Below are 15,915 nucleotides of genomic sequence, written 5' to 3'. Positions count from 1 at the left end.
AACATGGCCAATTATTAGCAAAATGGCCAAGACATCATAAAAGAGAACAGAATATAATGTCATTTTAACTGTATTTTTAACCTAGCTTTTAGAATTTATTAGCCCAGAAGGACACACAGTACATAGCTTCAATAGGCTACAGAGCTACAAATATATGTGTAAAGAACATTGAGAATATATAAAAGCAAAAAAGGCAAAAAATTTGGCATCAGTGGAAAGATGCTCTGAGCTATGCCCTGTGTTGGAATCTTTGCTATCCTCAAAGACAAATGCACTCCTGAAAGACCATTCCAATCTCCATGGAAGCATAGTGAAATAACATTACCTTTATATCTGCAGAGCTTGGAGATAAAAGATTTCTGTTCCTGATACTAAACTTCAAGAAGTCAAAATGACATCTTTTATCTAGGAGATATTTAATAACCATAGATGGGACTTTGAGTGTCTTCCGTGAAATAAATATCTTCTTTTTGTTGATGTATGCAAATATTACCATTTCCCATATTCCTGCTCAAAGGGACCTGAGCCTTTTTCCAACGGAGAATTACTTTTCCTTTATGATGCTCTCCATGAAGTAGGCCTGGTCTTCCAACACAGCCAGAAGATACAGAGGGACCCTCCCACATCTTGGACCCGGCTCCAGGCTCTGCCTCAGATAGTGTTCATGCATCCAGCTTCTCTCATCTCTGGGTGGGACTAATGACAAGGTTAATTGGGACAGAAGATGCATGAGAAGAAAGGGGTGTACACAGAAGAGATGGGCTTCGGGCAGAGCAGCTGGCCTTGAGAACAGCCTTGACCTTATTTCCACCGGGATGGCCAACAAGAAAGAAGGTATGACTATGAAGTGCTGAAGATGACACTAGACCAGGAGGTGTCACCAGCACTAAAGAGAACAAACTATTGGAGAGAAAAACTGAATTATTCTGGAGACCAGAGCAACACAGGGCTGAACAGCACTTGAGTGCATAGGCATGCACATCAGAACCACCAGTTGTGTTGTGAGGAGAAGGGTGCAGAGGAAGGAGCTGATGATGGAACCATCAGGTAATTCGCCTCACAGTGACATGCTGTGGGCCAGGTGTAACTGCAGCCAAGAAGGGCAGAGAGGAGATGGACATGCTTCCATCTCAGCCACTCCATGTCATATAGGCCACATCAGACTTGCTAATGAAGGTGAAAGCCCTCACATAAACCTTATTACTAACACTTTGAGAAAGGCCATGGGACACTCACAGAGAGCATTCACACGCTGTAAGGCACGGGTAAGTTTTCCCTGGAAAATCACGTTATTCCTTCTGCCTTTCAGAGAGGATCAGCCCAAGCATCAGATGTGGCTACAGGTCACTCAAGGAAAATATGAGGGAATCTATAAAACAAGACTAGGCTGGCCAGGTGACACACGCCACAGGCCAGCAAATCTGCATTCTTTGGCAAGGGAACAGAGTTTGGCTCCAGGACCCTGAAGAGACCAGATAGGACAGGACCAGTTTCTCTTAAAAAATAAAGAAATAAATACTTGATAGGGCAAAAACTCACTAATAGTAAAAGACAATGATAGCACAATAACAAACCAGGAAAACCAGGCCATGAATTAAAACCCAAAAAAAGAATTCCACGGCAATTTTGAGGAAGGGAGGAATAGAGGCAGGAGGTTTAATCAAGCTTGATATATATTTATGAAACTGATTATGTGACTCAAGTTCCTGCAATACTCAGCGACTGGACATGCTGACTCAGGAAGTCCCATCCAGTGCTGCTGCCCTGAGTTCTTAAGGGAGAGTGGGTGTTTTTGAGAATGCTGGTGGCAAAACAGCTATGCAACTGGGGCAAAAATTACTATGCAGTAGAAGTCCTCAGGGCTCAAGTCTGAAGTAATTCAACTTAAACCAAGACAGTGTCCAGTGATGTGGCTATACCTACTACAGCTACACACATTTTAATGCTAATATTACCTTAATGTGTGTGTATAAACACATAGTATATACTATTAACACACTGAGTGGCTGTCAGACATCCACCACCTTGTAACATGCACAACCTCCTGCTTCACACACTGCTTCTTCACACAGCAGACTGCTCTATGAAAGCTGGGCACTTGGACAGAGGCATTCCCAGTAAAATTCCCTGGTAAGTACTAGTTTAGATGAGTTTCCTTATTTCAAGAGCATAGATGTGAATCTTCTTCCAAATCAGAGAGTTCATCATACCACAAGTATAGCAAGTTTAAAGCATTCAACAACCACTGCACAGACTTTGGCCTGCCTGTTTTTAATTTCTTCCAAAATATTTTTTCTTCATGTATGACATTGCATTATTGAAGCCACAGTTGCCTCCTGCATAGCTTAGCATATGCCTCCACTCAGGGAGATAAAAGACACTGGTGCACTGGTTTTAAATGCTGAGCAGAGAGAGAGCATGGATAACAATAGACAGTGAAACAAATATTAATGGAATTAACAATATAAAAAGGAAAAAAAAATTACACAAGCTGGTAGTGTTAACTTGTCTTCCTTTGTGAGGGAAAAGATCTATTTGTAGGTATTTTTGTTATCTGGAATTATGGTGCAAATTATGTGGTGATTTTGACTGAACTTAAGATCACCACAAAAAGCACTCAGCTGAAGGGATGACAAGGCACACAGCCAGGGAGGCAGGACAAAGGTGGGGCTACTGAAGTGTGGGCAGTGGTTCAAATAAACGGAACTTAGAAAGATGCTGCAGTTGCATTTAGCACTGATACAAAAGTGGCTGTGATAAAAAACTCTATTAAACCACAGAACTATCCCAAGAGGTGTTACATCCTTAATTTACAACGATGTTTGTAACAAAGTGAGCACAAGATCAAAGACCATGTGCAAGTGAGAAGCAGAGCAGCCATGGGCACTTCAGCTGAAGAGGAGCAGGCTGGTGGGAGGGCAGGGCCCCAGAATGGGGAAGCAACCTACCTCTGAAGCCAGAGTCAGAGGAAGGGAAGGGAAGAGGGAGGGAAGGAGGGAGGGAGGGAGGGAGGGAGGGAGGAAAGAAGGAAGGAAAGGAAGTGGTGGAAGGAAGGAAGTGGTGGAAGGAAGGAAGTGGCGGAAGGAAGTGGCGGAAGGAAGTGGCGGAAGTGGCGGAAGGAAGGAAGTGGCGGAAGGAAGGAAGGAAGGAAGGAAGGGCGGAAGGAAGTGGCGGAAGGAAGTGGCGGAAGGAAGGAAGTGGCGGAAGGAAGGAAGTGGCGGAAGGAAGTGGCGGAAGGAAGGAAGGAAGTGGCGGAAGGAAGGAAGGAAGTGGCGGAAGGAAGGAAGTGGCGGAAGGAAGTGGCAGAAGGAAGGAAGGAAGTGGCGGAAGGAAGGAAGGAAGGAAGTGGCGGAAGGAAGGAAGGAAGGAAGTGGCGGAAGGAAGGAAGTGGCGGAAGGAAGGAAGGAAGTGGCGGAAGGAAGTGGCGGAAGGAAGTGGCGGAAGGAAGGAAGTGGCGGAAGGAAGGAAGTGGCGGAAGGAAGGAAGTGGCGGAAGGAAGTGAAGGAAGGAAGGAAGGAGGAAGGAAGGAAGGAAGTGGCGGAAGGAAGGAAGTGGCGGAAGGAAGGAAGGAAGGAGGGAAGGAAGGAAGTGGCGGAAGGAAGGAAGTGGCGGAAGGAAGGAAGGAAGTGGAAGGAAGGAAGTGGCGAAGGAAGGAAGGAGGCGCGGAAGGAAGTGGCGGAAGGAAGTGGCGGAAGGAAGTGGCGGAAGGAAGGAAGGAAGGAAGGAAGGAAGGAAGGAAGGAAGGAAGGAAGGAAGGAAGGAAGGAAGGAAGGAAGGAAGGAAGGAAGGAAGGAAGGAAGGAAGGAAGGAAGGAAGGAAGGAAGGAAGGAAGGAAGGAAGGAAGGAAGGAAGGAAGGAAGGAAGGAAGGAAGGAAGGAAGGAAGGAAGGAAGGAAGGAAGGAAGGAAGGAAGGAAGGAAGGAAGGAAGGAAGGAAGGAAGGAAGGAAGGAAGGAAGGAAGGAAGGAGCAGCCCATGGAGATGGTGGAGTCACTGTCCCTGAAGGTGTTCAAGAAATGACAGGACATGGCATTCAGTGCTCTGGTCTGGTTGACAAGGTAGTAATGGGTCAAATGTTGGACTTGATGATCTTGAAGGTCTTTTCTAACCTAAATGATTTTGTGATGTCCTTGCCGAGACACTGTTCTCCCCTCCAAAGTAGAATTCTCCAGTTTTGCTAGTAAATAGAGATTACTGATTTAGCTCAATCAAGACATGTACTTGGGCTCTCTTCCAAAGCTACCATTGACTGCTGAAAGAAAATGATAAAATACACTGAAATGACACCTCTCTTCATTGTGGAGAAGGGAAGGTACTTCTCTATACCCACATTCTTCAAGATGTATGGTAAGTCATACTGTACACTTCTCCCATATGTGCTGTTCATAAATGTATTGCCAGTGAGGTCTTTCAGTCCTTTTAGAAGCACAGAATCCCAAACCCAAAAAGGGCAAAAAGGTAATGTGCTTTGGGCCATATGCCTTGAAAATACCCAACCATTAACAGATCAGTAAATTTTCCTGTTTTCAATTAGTATTTACAATTATTATGTACAATTATGTTTTGGGAGAAACCTGGCACACGTCCAATGGGAATACCTTTCCACAAAACCTTGCAGGTGAATGGGCAGGCAACTCTCTGTTGATGCTTCCTGTCCTGAGGGGGCAGCAGGTCTGCTCTGGAACTGAGTAGCAACTCGCCTTCATACCACCAAGTGGGATGGCCATGATCCAGGCAGAAGAGGAAATATAAATAAGACCCTGAAACTGCTTTTATGAGACTCAGCTGAGCATCATGTCCTGCTTTGAGCAAGTCCCTTTCAAGCAGGGCACTGGGACAGAAGACAGACACTAGCAGGTGTTCATGAACAGAAGAGGCCGTGTCACAATCCAACTCAGGAGCAAAAGGTTTGGTGCTTCCCACTGAATCCTGCACTAAAGCCACCTGTCCTGCCAGGCAAGATACAGCTTCTCTCATCTGGGACAGCCCTTGCTTCCTCCTCAATGGCATGAAAGGATCTAGCCTGCTACAGCTTGTCAGAGGCACTAAGACAATCAGCGATGATGGGGATATGTGGGCCATCTCCATCCTCACCAGAGGACAAGAGAAAGAATGAAGGTGGCCAAGATGCCTTTGCTAGATGGAAGACTGTATCACTTTCAGATAAATGAAGACTGACTGGGGCTTTTCTTGAAAATTCAGTTATTGCAATCCCTCTTCCAGACTTGATAGGATAAGGGGGCATGGCTTTAAACTAAAGGAGGTTAGATATTACAAATAAATTATTCCCTGCGAGGGTGGGGAGGCCCTGGCACAGGTTGCCCAGAGAAGCTGTGGCTGCCCCATCCCTGGAAGTGTCCAAGGCCAGGGTTTGGATGGGGCTTGGATCAACCTGGTCTAGGGGGAGGTCTCCCTGCCCATAGCAGGGGGTGAAACGAGATGAGTTTGAAGGTCCATTCCAACACAAACCATCTGTGATTCTATGATTTAAATCCATCTGCAATGCTAGTAAAGCCAAATCCTCCCAGACTTCTTGGCTTTTCTCTTACAGTTGCTTGCTGAAACTCCAGCAGTAACTTCTACCTACATATACCTGGGGAAATCCCAAAAGTATCACTGACAAATCAATCTGCAGAGTCGTGAACAGAAAGGGACCAGGCAGCAGTTGCTCCATTGCACCAGAGGGAAAAAAGTTTCTCATAAAAGCTCACTTGGGGATCACAATTTGACTTATGCAGTTAACCCTGTTGAGGAGAAACCTAGCCATTGCCTCTGATCATCATTATCAACTGATATTCAGATTACCCTGAACTGCTTTTTAAATAAAACACAGCTCACAGTGCTTGCTCACTATTTTACTTTCAAGGCAATTTTTAGTAACATGCTGATATTTATGAATATTAGTAATTGCCATGAGCTTGAGTGAGGATTTTTATGAAGGATCTGTGTATGGATACAGATTTGTTCACTCCAAGATTAGCGAGAATAACGGTTACCAGATGGCAAGGACTGATTGGCATTACATGTGGAAAGCCTAATTTCTCATAGAGAAGTGATTTAGAAATACGCATCATATGGCCAGTCTCTATTGCAAAACAGAATCACAAACTGTCTGTTACATTCCTTTAAATTAACAGAACTTCTAAACAGAAGAGTCTCTAAATGCATTTCATCCCATCAGTGTAGAATTCATACAATTTGTTGGAAAAAATTGTAATAACTAATCATGTGTTTATAGCAAGTGGCTTTCCAACAGCTGATGTCCTGTAACGTCACCTCTAATAAGGCAGAAACATGTACAGTTTTCACCAAAAAAATTTATTCTGCACACAAACTTTTGATGGGGAGAAGATCAAAAGAGGCAAGGGAAGGACAAGCTGCTTCTGCATCTCTTGGAGCATAAACCCAAAGCATTTGTACTTCAGCTCTCAGTCTGCAATGGGTATCCTCCATCAGACCAGCTGGGGAGAAGCCAGCAGCAGGACACACCTCACTCCACAGCTCAAAGCCAGCACTGGCTGATCAGCCAAGGTCTCCAGAACAGCGCAGCACATTCCACATCCTTCAGGATGCCTCCCTGCTGCCAACCCAGGTTCCACCTGTGCTGTCACCCCACTCCACAGCCAATCATGCCTGTATCGCCCTTCTCCTGTAGAGCCATGCACAAAGGATGAGACAAAGAGACTCAGACTGCCACAACACTACCATGATACCAGGAAGGGGAAGAGAGTGGTCCCTGCCCTGGTGTCCTGTGGGCAGGAGCGAGGGAGGCAGCACCTGGTCCAGAATGGCAAGCAACACTCCTGTTGCTGGCAGAGGCAAGTTTCTATACTCACGTTGAGCAGAGAAAAGGCATCAACAAGTTCTGCCTCAACAAATGCCCCCCAGTCCACCTTCAGGGGAAGAAAGGAATTATTTCCTTACAGTTATATGTATTAACATCAATCCTAGTCCTGCATCAGAAGACACATGATGGGATGGTAAATTTTTAGCTTACAGTACTATTCAGTTATATTGCTACAGTTTTTGTAAGGCAAGGCACGCTCAGCAGCCCAACATTGCCAACCTTTCATATGGGGCATGTGCTGATGGTAGGCCAATGCAGTGAGCCGTTGTCAATTTTAGGAGCTCTCCAAACAAAGACATAGAGTCTAATTTTAGAAATGAGACATTTATTCTGTGCAGGTTGCAAGGTGTAGGTTCCCACAAATCAAGCACACTCTGGGGTAAAAAGTTACATCTTTTATACAGTAAAATTTACATAACAAGCCTCTCTAATACACATCCATGTCTACCTAACACATATTTATTTGTATGACAATCTTAAATAATGCTTGAAACACAAAGTTATTTTTCTTTATTAAGCAACTTCTATTGCAGAAGTCGTCAAACAACAGGTTTACAAAGGTGAGAAAATTCAGCGTGGGGAGAGATAATTCAGCGTGAAGATATCCTGAGGAGGCTGTAAGAATGGCCAGTGAGTTTCCTTTACCAGTTCAGAGAGAACATTAGAATCTTCATCTAAAATAGCTAACCTACTTAGATATAAATTTCAAACTCAGGTATCTCCAGAAACAATTTTATGTTGTTGGTTACTTTAGTTTTACTATCTTCAGTTGCTGAGTTTTAATCATAATCTACAATATTGTGTAATTGTATTGTCAATTGATCATTTGACCATGATCAATTCTGAGTCGTGGTCAAATGAAATCACTGAAAAAAAGGCATGAGAGAAAATTGCGACACAATGGTTAACACCCCCAAAATGTGAGCTTTACCTCATCCAGAAGACACAATGGGATCACCACAAATTCTTACACTTGTGTTGCTTTCTACTTCTGAGCAACTAAATGGACGTATTTTGGAAAAAAGTAACATAAATATAGAAGTGAACACCTGCCTGCTCAGCAGAAAATTATCTTTACAAGTATCACAGTAGTTCTGATGAAAATAAAGAATCTGGTTTCTCCAGGACCAACAGCATTTGTAAATCAAGACAACTGCAGAAAAGAATTCAAGGTAAATTGGAATAACCCTCTAATAACCACAAAGATTCTCATACTCGTTCCATGGGTGAAATCTGACACTACCTGCAGGCTCCAGGAATGGACCAAGAGGGCCTAAAGGATATGGAGACAGATCTGGTACCAAGTGAACCTGCACTTCATGCTTGTCAGTTATTTTCACCAGCCTATAGTGCAAAGGATCCACGTAAAAGCATCTGGTCTCCCATATTCCACAAAGCTTTCCTCTTTTGATGGTATGAGGACACCATCAGGCTGCAGAAATTCCCATTAATCAGCTATTTGTAAGATCTGTTTTCAGGGTGGGGAAACAAAACACCTTTCCAAGGTGCAAGTGATTCCACAGAGAAAGCAGATATAAGACAGGACAAAAGAAAGGACTTATAGTGAACACCAGGGGCTGGAGCCCACAACTACGACTTTTGTCATCCTTCCTCCCCACCTCCCTAAAGCGAAGGAGGGTATGAGGTGGGACGATGTTTAAGGCATCCCTTAACAAAGGGGGGAATTTTTACAAGCTCTTGTGCTGTTTGAGATGCAGACAGAAGCCAGCAAGCTCACCATATTGCCACCCAGTCGGAAAGCTCTTCAGGTACATGTGGCAGCCACAGTGCCCCTCACAAAGGACCAGCTCTTCCAAAATACTGCCACTGATCTTCAAACAAGAGACCAGAGCCCTCTTATTACATAAAAATTACTTATTGATAATTGAATGTGCTTATAAGGTAGATAACAATGCAAACAGCAAGGTATAATGAGGAGTGATGGCCACAGAGACATGACAGCAGGAGATGGGGATACTGCTTCTTGTGGGAAAGGATGAAAACACCCAGATGCCTTTCAAGTAAAAGTCCTACACTTGGCAATGCCAGCAAAGGGCTTTCACAGTTAACATCCTGCCCCTGGGAAACACAGTCACCTGTTGGGGCTACTGAGCTTGGCAGAAAACTGGGGTTGCTCTTGGACACCAGGTTAAACATGAGCCAGTGATGTGACCTTGAGGCAAAGAGTGTCCTGGGCTATAGCCAGCAGGTCAAGAGTACTGTGCCCAGGAATGGACTCTCCAGCAAAAGGGAGACAGGGACAGACTGAAGAGAGCCCTGTGAAGGACCCCAAGGATAAAAGGATTGGAGTACCTGGAAAGAGCAGGCTTGGGGGAGTGGGGGGGTGGAGGGGGAATGTATGTAAATACCTAATGTGGAAGTGCAGAGATGAAGGAGCCAGTCTCTCTCCAGTGGTGCCCAGTGACAGAACAAGAAGAAACGGGCACAAACTGGAACACAGGAGGTTCCCTTTAAACATCAGAAAACCAGTTTTCCCTATGAGCACTGGCACAGGTTGGTCTTGTAGTCTCCCATCATCTTGGAGATACTCAAACACTGCTTGGACACACTCATGGGCAGCCTGCTCTGGGTGACTCTGCTTGAGCAATGGGTTAGAGCAAATGAGCTCAAAGGCTCCTTCCAACCTCAGCCAGTCTGTGATTCTGTCAAAAGACCCATGGAGAAGCCCACAAGACAACAATGCTGAAGACGACCCATTGGGAATGTCACAGGAGGCAGGACACGCTGCTTCAAGGTCTTACTGTGCTGCTGAACCCCATGTTGCACCCCAGGCAGCTCGAGGCAGCACCGCCCATCTCCCGGCCAAGTCCAACATCAACACAAGTCCATGAGAACTGCAGCCCAGCAGGCTCTGCCACATATTTACATGCAGACTCCTTTCTCCAAGAGTCCAGCAGAGGCCCATGACACTCACATGGCAACAGCACCTGCCCTCCAACACCTGCAGCCTGGAAACACACCGACCACCCCAGCAGCCAGTGTATGGGAACAGCCACTGGTATGAAACAGGTTTTCCCAGCGACCTTCCAATGGAAGTTGCTCCCAGGTGCTGGGCTGCCACAGCACAGAACAAAGCTACAAAAAGCCTTCAGGAGGGGTCAGACCTCCTGATCAGCAACAAGTCATCTTCAATGATCACCATTTTAAACATTCTAATGAGCATGAACTTATGCTGCAAATCAAACAACACTCTTACTTTGCTACAAAGGCACTTTGTGTTCTGTGAACAGCCACCACCATTCCCTTGGGATGTAAATTTCCCTAGAAGCAGTTTTCATGCAACAAGAGGTCTGAAGGCACCTCCCACATGGCAGAGGCCCATCTGGCTTTCCTAACTCCAAGAAGCCATGCTAACATACCCCAAACATCCCTGCAAAGCTTTTATGTGCATACACACATGCACATTCATCTTGGCATCAGTGCCCAGTGTGATGAACAATCACTGCAGAAATCAGCATTTAGGGCACACAGTGATGCTTGTCTTCAAGAGAGAAAGAATAGAGAAGATTAGGAAAGCAGCTGGCATACATCAAAATGTCTCATTAAGAGTGGACCCAAATAAGGCCTACTTTCCCTGAGGATTTCTGCAGGTGTCCCTAGCCCTTTCCTCATCCCAACTCTACACCTACACACTCCCTGAGCAGATCCCAGAAAGGAAAGGAACAGTGTGTGCATGCTGGACCCACCTGCCTCAGACCCACCTGCCAACTGTCCTGCTGCCGCCAATCACTTGCACACTGGCAACTCTGTCTGTCCCTTCAACACGCAGGACCTTCAATTAACCTTTCACTATTCACCAAAAAGACACCCCAAAAAATTTAAGTAACCTTTTTATTTAACAAATACGTCTGAAAGCAGCCACTAGTTTCCTAAGTTATTTGGGGCAGCTCCTAAGACAGCAATCACCAATAGCTTTATTTCCTTAAGACAGCAAGCTAAACCAAATACTTAGCCAGTAAGAATAAGTAATGTCCTATGCACCAGTGCAAATACCGGGACCAAAAAGGTGGTTAAGGGACTGGAGCATCTTGCACAGGAGATGGAGCCGAGAGGGCTGGGCTGCTCAAGAAGGCTCTGGGAGATCTGACCAGGGTGCTCAAGTACCTACTGGGAGGAAGAAAGGATGAGGGGGCCAGACTCTGCTCTGGACAGGAGGCAATGGGCACAAGGGAAACCACACAGAATTCCATCTGAACACAAGGACGTGCATTTTTCCTGTGAGGGGTCAGACACTGGGACAGGTGGCCCAGAGAGGCTACAGAGTCTCCATCCATGGAGATGTTCAAACTCTAAGCAGGTCCTGGACAACCTGCTCCAGCTGCCCCTGACTGAGCAGGGGTGTGGGACTCAATCTCAGGAAATCAAAGACACACTAGAGGAGTCTGTGATTCCACAGATCACCACACCGCACAAGCAATAATGACCCTATGTTCACAAATATGTATTCTATGTTCATATGAACCAGATGGAAGAAAACAAAACCACCAAAAATCTGTTGAAATCCTGTATCTTCAGTAGCTGGGAGGTCACGGAAAATCGCAAAATTCTGTACTAGGCTCCGTAACAACAGCAACTGACAGCACTGCCTCATGCCAAGAAACTTCTATTCTAAATCCACTTGCCTGGATGTTTCTGCTGCCCTATTTTAGGACAAAAACATGGAGTCTCTACAACCTAAGCATTTAGAAAGTAAAGCATTAATTTGCTTTTAGCAAAGATTGATTTAAAAGACAATATAGAGAATTATCTAAAGACAGTAATTTTGAAAAGGAAATATTCCTTATGGCCTTAATGAAAAGGAAGTTGTTTCTCTGCCCGTGGCAGAGGTGTGGGACCTAGATGATCTTTAAGGTCCCTTCCAACTCAAACTATTTCATGTTTCTATGATTCTATGATTAACCCTAATTTAACAAACTATACCGGTACAGTCTGTTCGTGCACAACTGCTGCATAAAGATGATCACCAAGGTGTGATGGCTCGGCACAGTGATAATCAGCCAATACAATGCACATTTTAATGCCAGAACAATGCACACCTGTGGTTTCAGTTACTTTGAATTTAATAAATTAATATAAAGTAACTAAAACTCAGGGTCCTTTGACAGGATATTGCAAAAGAACAGATCCGTTTTTCACCTCCAACCTCTCAGTGTTGATTTAATTGTAGTAATTGGCACTCATACACAGAGAGGAATCAAGACTGAAGTCAAATCCTTTTTCCAGGGGAGGATCTTCCCAGCTAGAAGAGAAGAAAGACTTGAGGCACAGCCCAGGAAACTGATGCTGTTGGGAGAGGCAGGATGGACAGTCCCTGGTCTCTATGGCACTGTTTCAGAGCAGCAATGCACGTTCTGGGAAGAAAATAGTTTTCTGGTTTTTGATTGTGTACAATTACCTGGTAGCCAGCAGAATTCCTTGTCATATACAGACTTTCACTCCCATACCATGCAATTTACTGCAGAGTAAGCAGTGCATGGGAAACGGGCACAGATAAATAATGTACTCTGTTATATACTGAGGGAAACAGCAGCTGTATATTCCATGCATGGCCTTGTAATAAGGGGCTTGTAGAGGCACAATGCTCACTTATTGTCATAAGAAACACATTATCTATTCCTTTTTGATAACAAGTCTTCTTGCAGACACTTCTCCCACTTACTGTGTGTAAGGATGACAGAGTATCTTCTTCATCATCATCATCACTGGCACTTTTTAAATCTCGCTTTCGAAAAATATCATTGGCAAATGGTATTCTGCCACGGTTCTGAAATTTCCTTGCAGGGAATGTAACTGCCATCAGTACATTTGCTTCCAGAAAACACATCCTGTATCTAGTAAGCCCAGAAGAGAAATCCACCCCAGTCCAAAGATGCAAGATGATTCCAACTGGACTGGTTCAACCCCCATTGGCAGTCTCATTTTTTTCCCATAAATAGTGCACTTTAAAAATTATTTCTCAGAAGCTGCAAAATGCTGTCTCTACACAACATAAATAAACATCATGTACTCAGAATAATTTTTTGATCCCTACAAGCATTCAAAAGAACTTTAGGATCATTTATTAGTCCATTAATACATAATTAGAACTTGGGACTAAAACTTTTAACTGACTGGCTCTTGCTTTCAGTATCAGTAACGGACCACAAGTGTCCTCCCCACTGAGCTACCAAGCTTCTTGCCCATGATTATTAAGCAACACGAACATGTCTATGAAAATCTCATATCTGCTTTACACCATTCTCCAGTTCAACAACTATTTCATTACTACCATTTATTTCATTACTACAATTTCTTTTATTTTATTGATTACCCCATATCAAATCAGAACTTGACTCCGAGGAAAGCAACTGAATCTTAAATCTGCTCTTCCTTAGTCCTAAAGACAGAAAAACCCCACTTTTTAAGAAGTTTAAAGGAGATGATGTGGTGGGGATGATGTGGTGAGGATGGACTGTTTTCAGCACCAAAGCTCTATTCCAGCTCACAGATTGTCACTCCAAGAGGCTGAACAGCAAACCCTACCGCTCCCAACCTTCAAGGCTGAAAGGATGCTCTGTATTTCAGCAGGGACAGGCGCAGATGCAGCAAGATGACAGAGTGAAGATCACCTCCCCTCTGTCTTGTCTACATCCGAGCCCCTGTAACCGGAGCATTCTTCTTCCTCTCCATCAGGGGGGTCGGATTTCTCCTGAGCCACCTCCAAACAACCCCACGAGCTGGGCAACCGTGCCCCCGCTCTCCCGAGAGCGCATCCACGCTCCAGGAAACGGCAGGTGCTGACTTGGGAACAATTTTATTAAAACTCAAGGCATAATTTTGATACAAATAAGTTTCAAAAACAAGACGTTATACTCTAAAGGCAATTCCTTGCTCCAACGAAACAGCTTACAGCTGACATTGAGAATGCTGGATGACTGCACAAATTACCCATTTTAAAAACTATTTTTTACACCACAAATTATGCTGACCCCTCCGGATGCTGTTGGCATTGCAAAGTGAATTCCTAATTCCTCAGGAATTCCACAGGATTGCAGCTATTGTGGTTCGGTTTCTTTCCCTCCCGCTATCACGGGGCAGCTCAGCCGCAGTGGCCCAGGCCCTGCGGTGCGGCAGAGGAGCCGGGCCGGGCCGGGCCTGTCGGGGCCGGAGGAGTCCCGGGGACAGGGGCCCCGCGTCCCCGCGGGAGGGGATGCGCCTCGCCTCACCCGGGCCCGCCCCCGCACTCCGCTTCTAGAAGGTACCGGCGGTCGCTGCCCCGGGGCGGCCGCCCCCCACACCGCCTCCCCTCGAACCGGGCCCACCGCGGGGGCGCGGGCAGCAGGCACCCGCCAGCGGTCGTGATCGGGGCGATGGAGCGAAGGTCTGTGAGAGGTGGCCGAGGCCGCATCCGTGAGCCGCCCCCGCCACCCACTCGGCCCTCCCGCTCCCCTGCACTGGGGCCCCCGCCCGGCCGTGGCCAAAATAGTCGCGGGGCGGCGGCACTCACCTCCTCGGCCTGCTTGCGCAGCGCCTTCTCCCTCTCGTACTGCGTGAGCAGCTGCTCGTTGTCCTCCCGCAGCAGCTCCAGCTCCACCTCGTGCTCCTGGTTGTCGGTGAGCACCGAGTCCAGGTTCTCCAGCACCGTCACCACCAGCGGCATCAGCTCCTTCACCACCTCCTCGTCGTAGCAGTGGATCAGTCGCTCGAACTCGCGGTAGATGCTGTTGGCGAGGCCCGAGACCCGCTCCGACATCACCGACCCCGAGCAGTAATCATCGCCCGGGTACCCCCCCACGCCGCCGTCGTCTAGCTGGATCTCCAGCATCCTGCCGGCTGACAGCTCTCCACCCCGCTCCGCTCGCCTCTGCTTCAGGCCCCGCTGACGACGCCGCCGCCACCGGGCGCTGCCCCGCCCCGCCCCGCACGCGGCGTCACGGTCCGCGGGCACCGGTGGGGGCGGAGCGCGGCGGCACCGCCCAGAGCTGCTCGATCGGTGGTGCGGGTTACCCGTGCTGAGAGCGGGCCCGGCGACGCAGTGCTTCTGGCACCGGAGACAGGAGCGGCAGCGGTGACGGCGAGCCGCCCGCGCAGCACACCGCGCCGGAAGCGAGCCCGCTCGCGGCCGGTCCCGGGCCCCGCGGCAGACAAAGGCAGCGCATGCCCGGGTCGCGCCGCATCTCGGACACGCACTGGCTCTGGGAGGCGCGTTACAGACCCGTCACAGCCGCTGTAGTTGTACTTCCAAGATCAGGCAGCCGTAGTTACTACAGAGAAAGCAGACAAGGACCTGTTCAGTCAGGGATGAACTGAAAGCCAGAAGGCCAAATTGGCCATCTTAAGTCTTCAAAGAAAATTCAGCACAATCCCGAATTTAATCAGTAGATTTCCCAAAGCAACAGCAGTACACACCACATTACGGGCAGAAGCTCCAGTAAATTACGGGCGGCAGCCTCTAGCACCCTCAGCAGGTGTCACAAAAGTCAGAGTCTGCCACATCCTGGGCTCAGCTGAGTTTGGGCTGTAAGTTGGAAGACAGCAGGAATCATTCTTTTCTGTACTAAGAACAGCCTGGCAGCAGAGAGAAACAAGGAGTCGATTTGAGAAAAGGCTCCCCACACCTTCATTTGGCTTAGAGCTCTGAAGAAGAGTGTAATTCCAAGGTCGTGACTAGCAATCACCCTGAAAGCTTTATCACGGTAGATGCTGTTGCACAAAGGGAAAGAACTTTAACCCTACCCAGAAAGCCTAATTGCAATGGGAATATCACATCTCAGTGGTAATTAAGAATTTTAAGTTTTATGACTGTGTTATTCTATGTTACATTATCATAGCTGATTACATACTGATAGATTCAGAGCATAGCAGCTTTTAGACAGCTACTTTTATAGCAAAAACCTATTTGTCTCTTAAAAAAAGTGAATTGAAAGGGAAGGAATGGAAGGGAACAGAATGGAAAGGAATAGAATAATACTGAATTAAATAAGTGTAGCTCACTTGGAAAGGTCCTACAATAATTGAGGCTGAAGTGTAATTAGTTATGGGATGGATCACCAGTAGATTGTGAGACAGC

At 46.6% G+C, this 15,915-nt stretch overlaps 1 protein-coding gene across 14 annotated transcripts in view; it reads right to left on the bottom strand.

The window, feature by feature from the left end:
- MAPK8IP3 (mitogen-activated protein kinase 8 interacting protein 3) overlaps window positions 1-14,976 on the bottom strand; it is an 82,033-nt gene extending 67,057 nt beyond the window's left edge. For all 14 annotated transcript variants that reach the window (XM_030958506.1, XM_030958515.1, XM_030958521.1 and 11 more), the window contains exon 1: window positions 14,353-14,976. In XM_030958506.1, coding sequence (XP_030814366.1) covers window positions 14,353-14,670 — 318 coding nt within the window. In that variant the 5' untranslated portion in view covers window positions 14,671-14,976. The remainder of the gene's footprint in view (window positions 1-14,352) is intronic.
- Window positions 14,977-15,915: the final 939 nt, after the last annotated feature.

The sequence above is a fragment of the Camarhynchus parvulus genome, chromosome 14, assembly GCF_901933205.1.
Source record: "Camarhynchus parvulus chromosome 14, STF_HiC, whole genome shotgun sequence".
Classification (NCBI taxonomy): domain Eukaryota; kingdom Metazoa; phylum Chordata; class Aves; order Passeriformes; family Thraupidae; genus Camarhynchus; species Camarhynchus parvulus.
The sequence above is the reverse complement of the archived record's forward strand: the minus strand, read 5'-3'. Positions and strand labels throughout refer to the sequence as shown.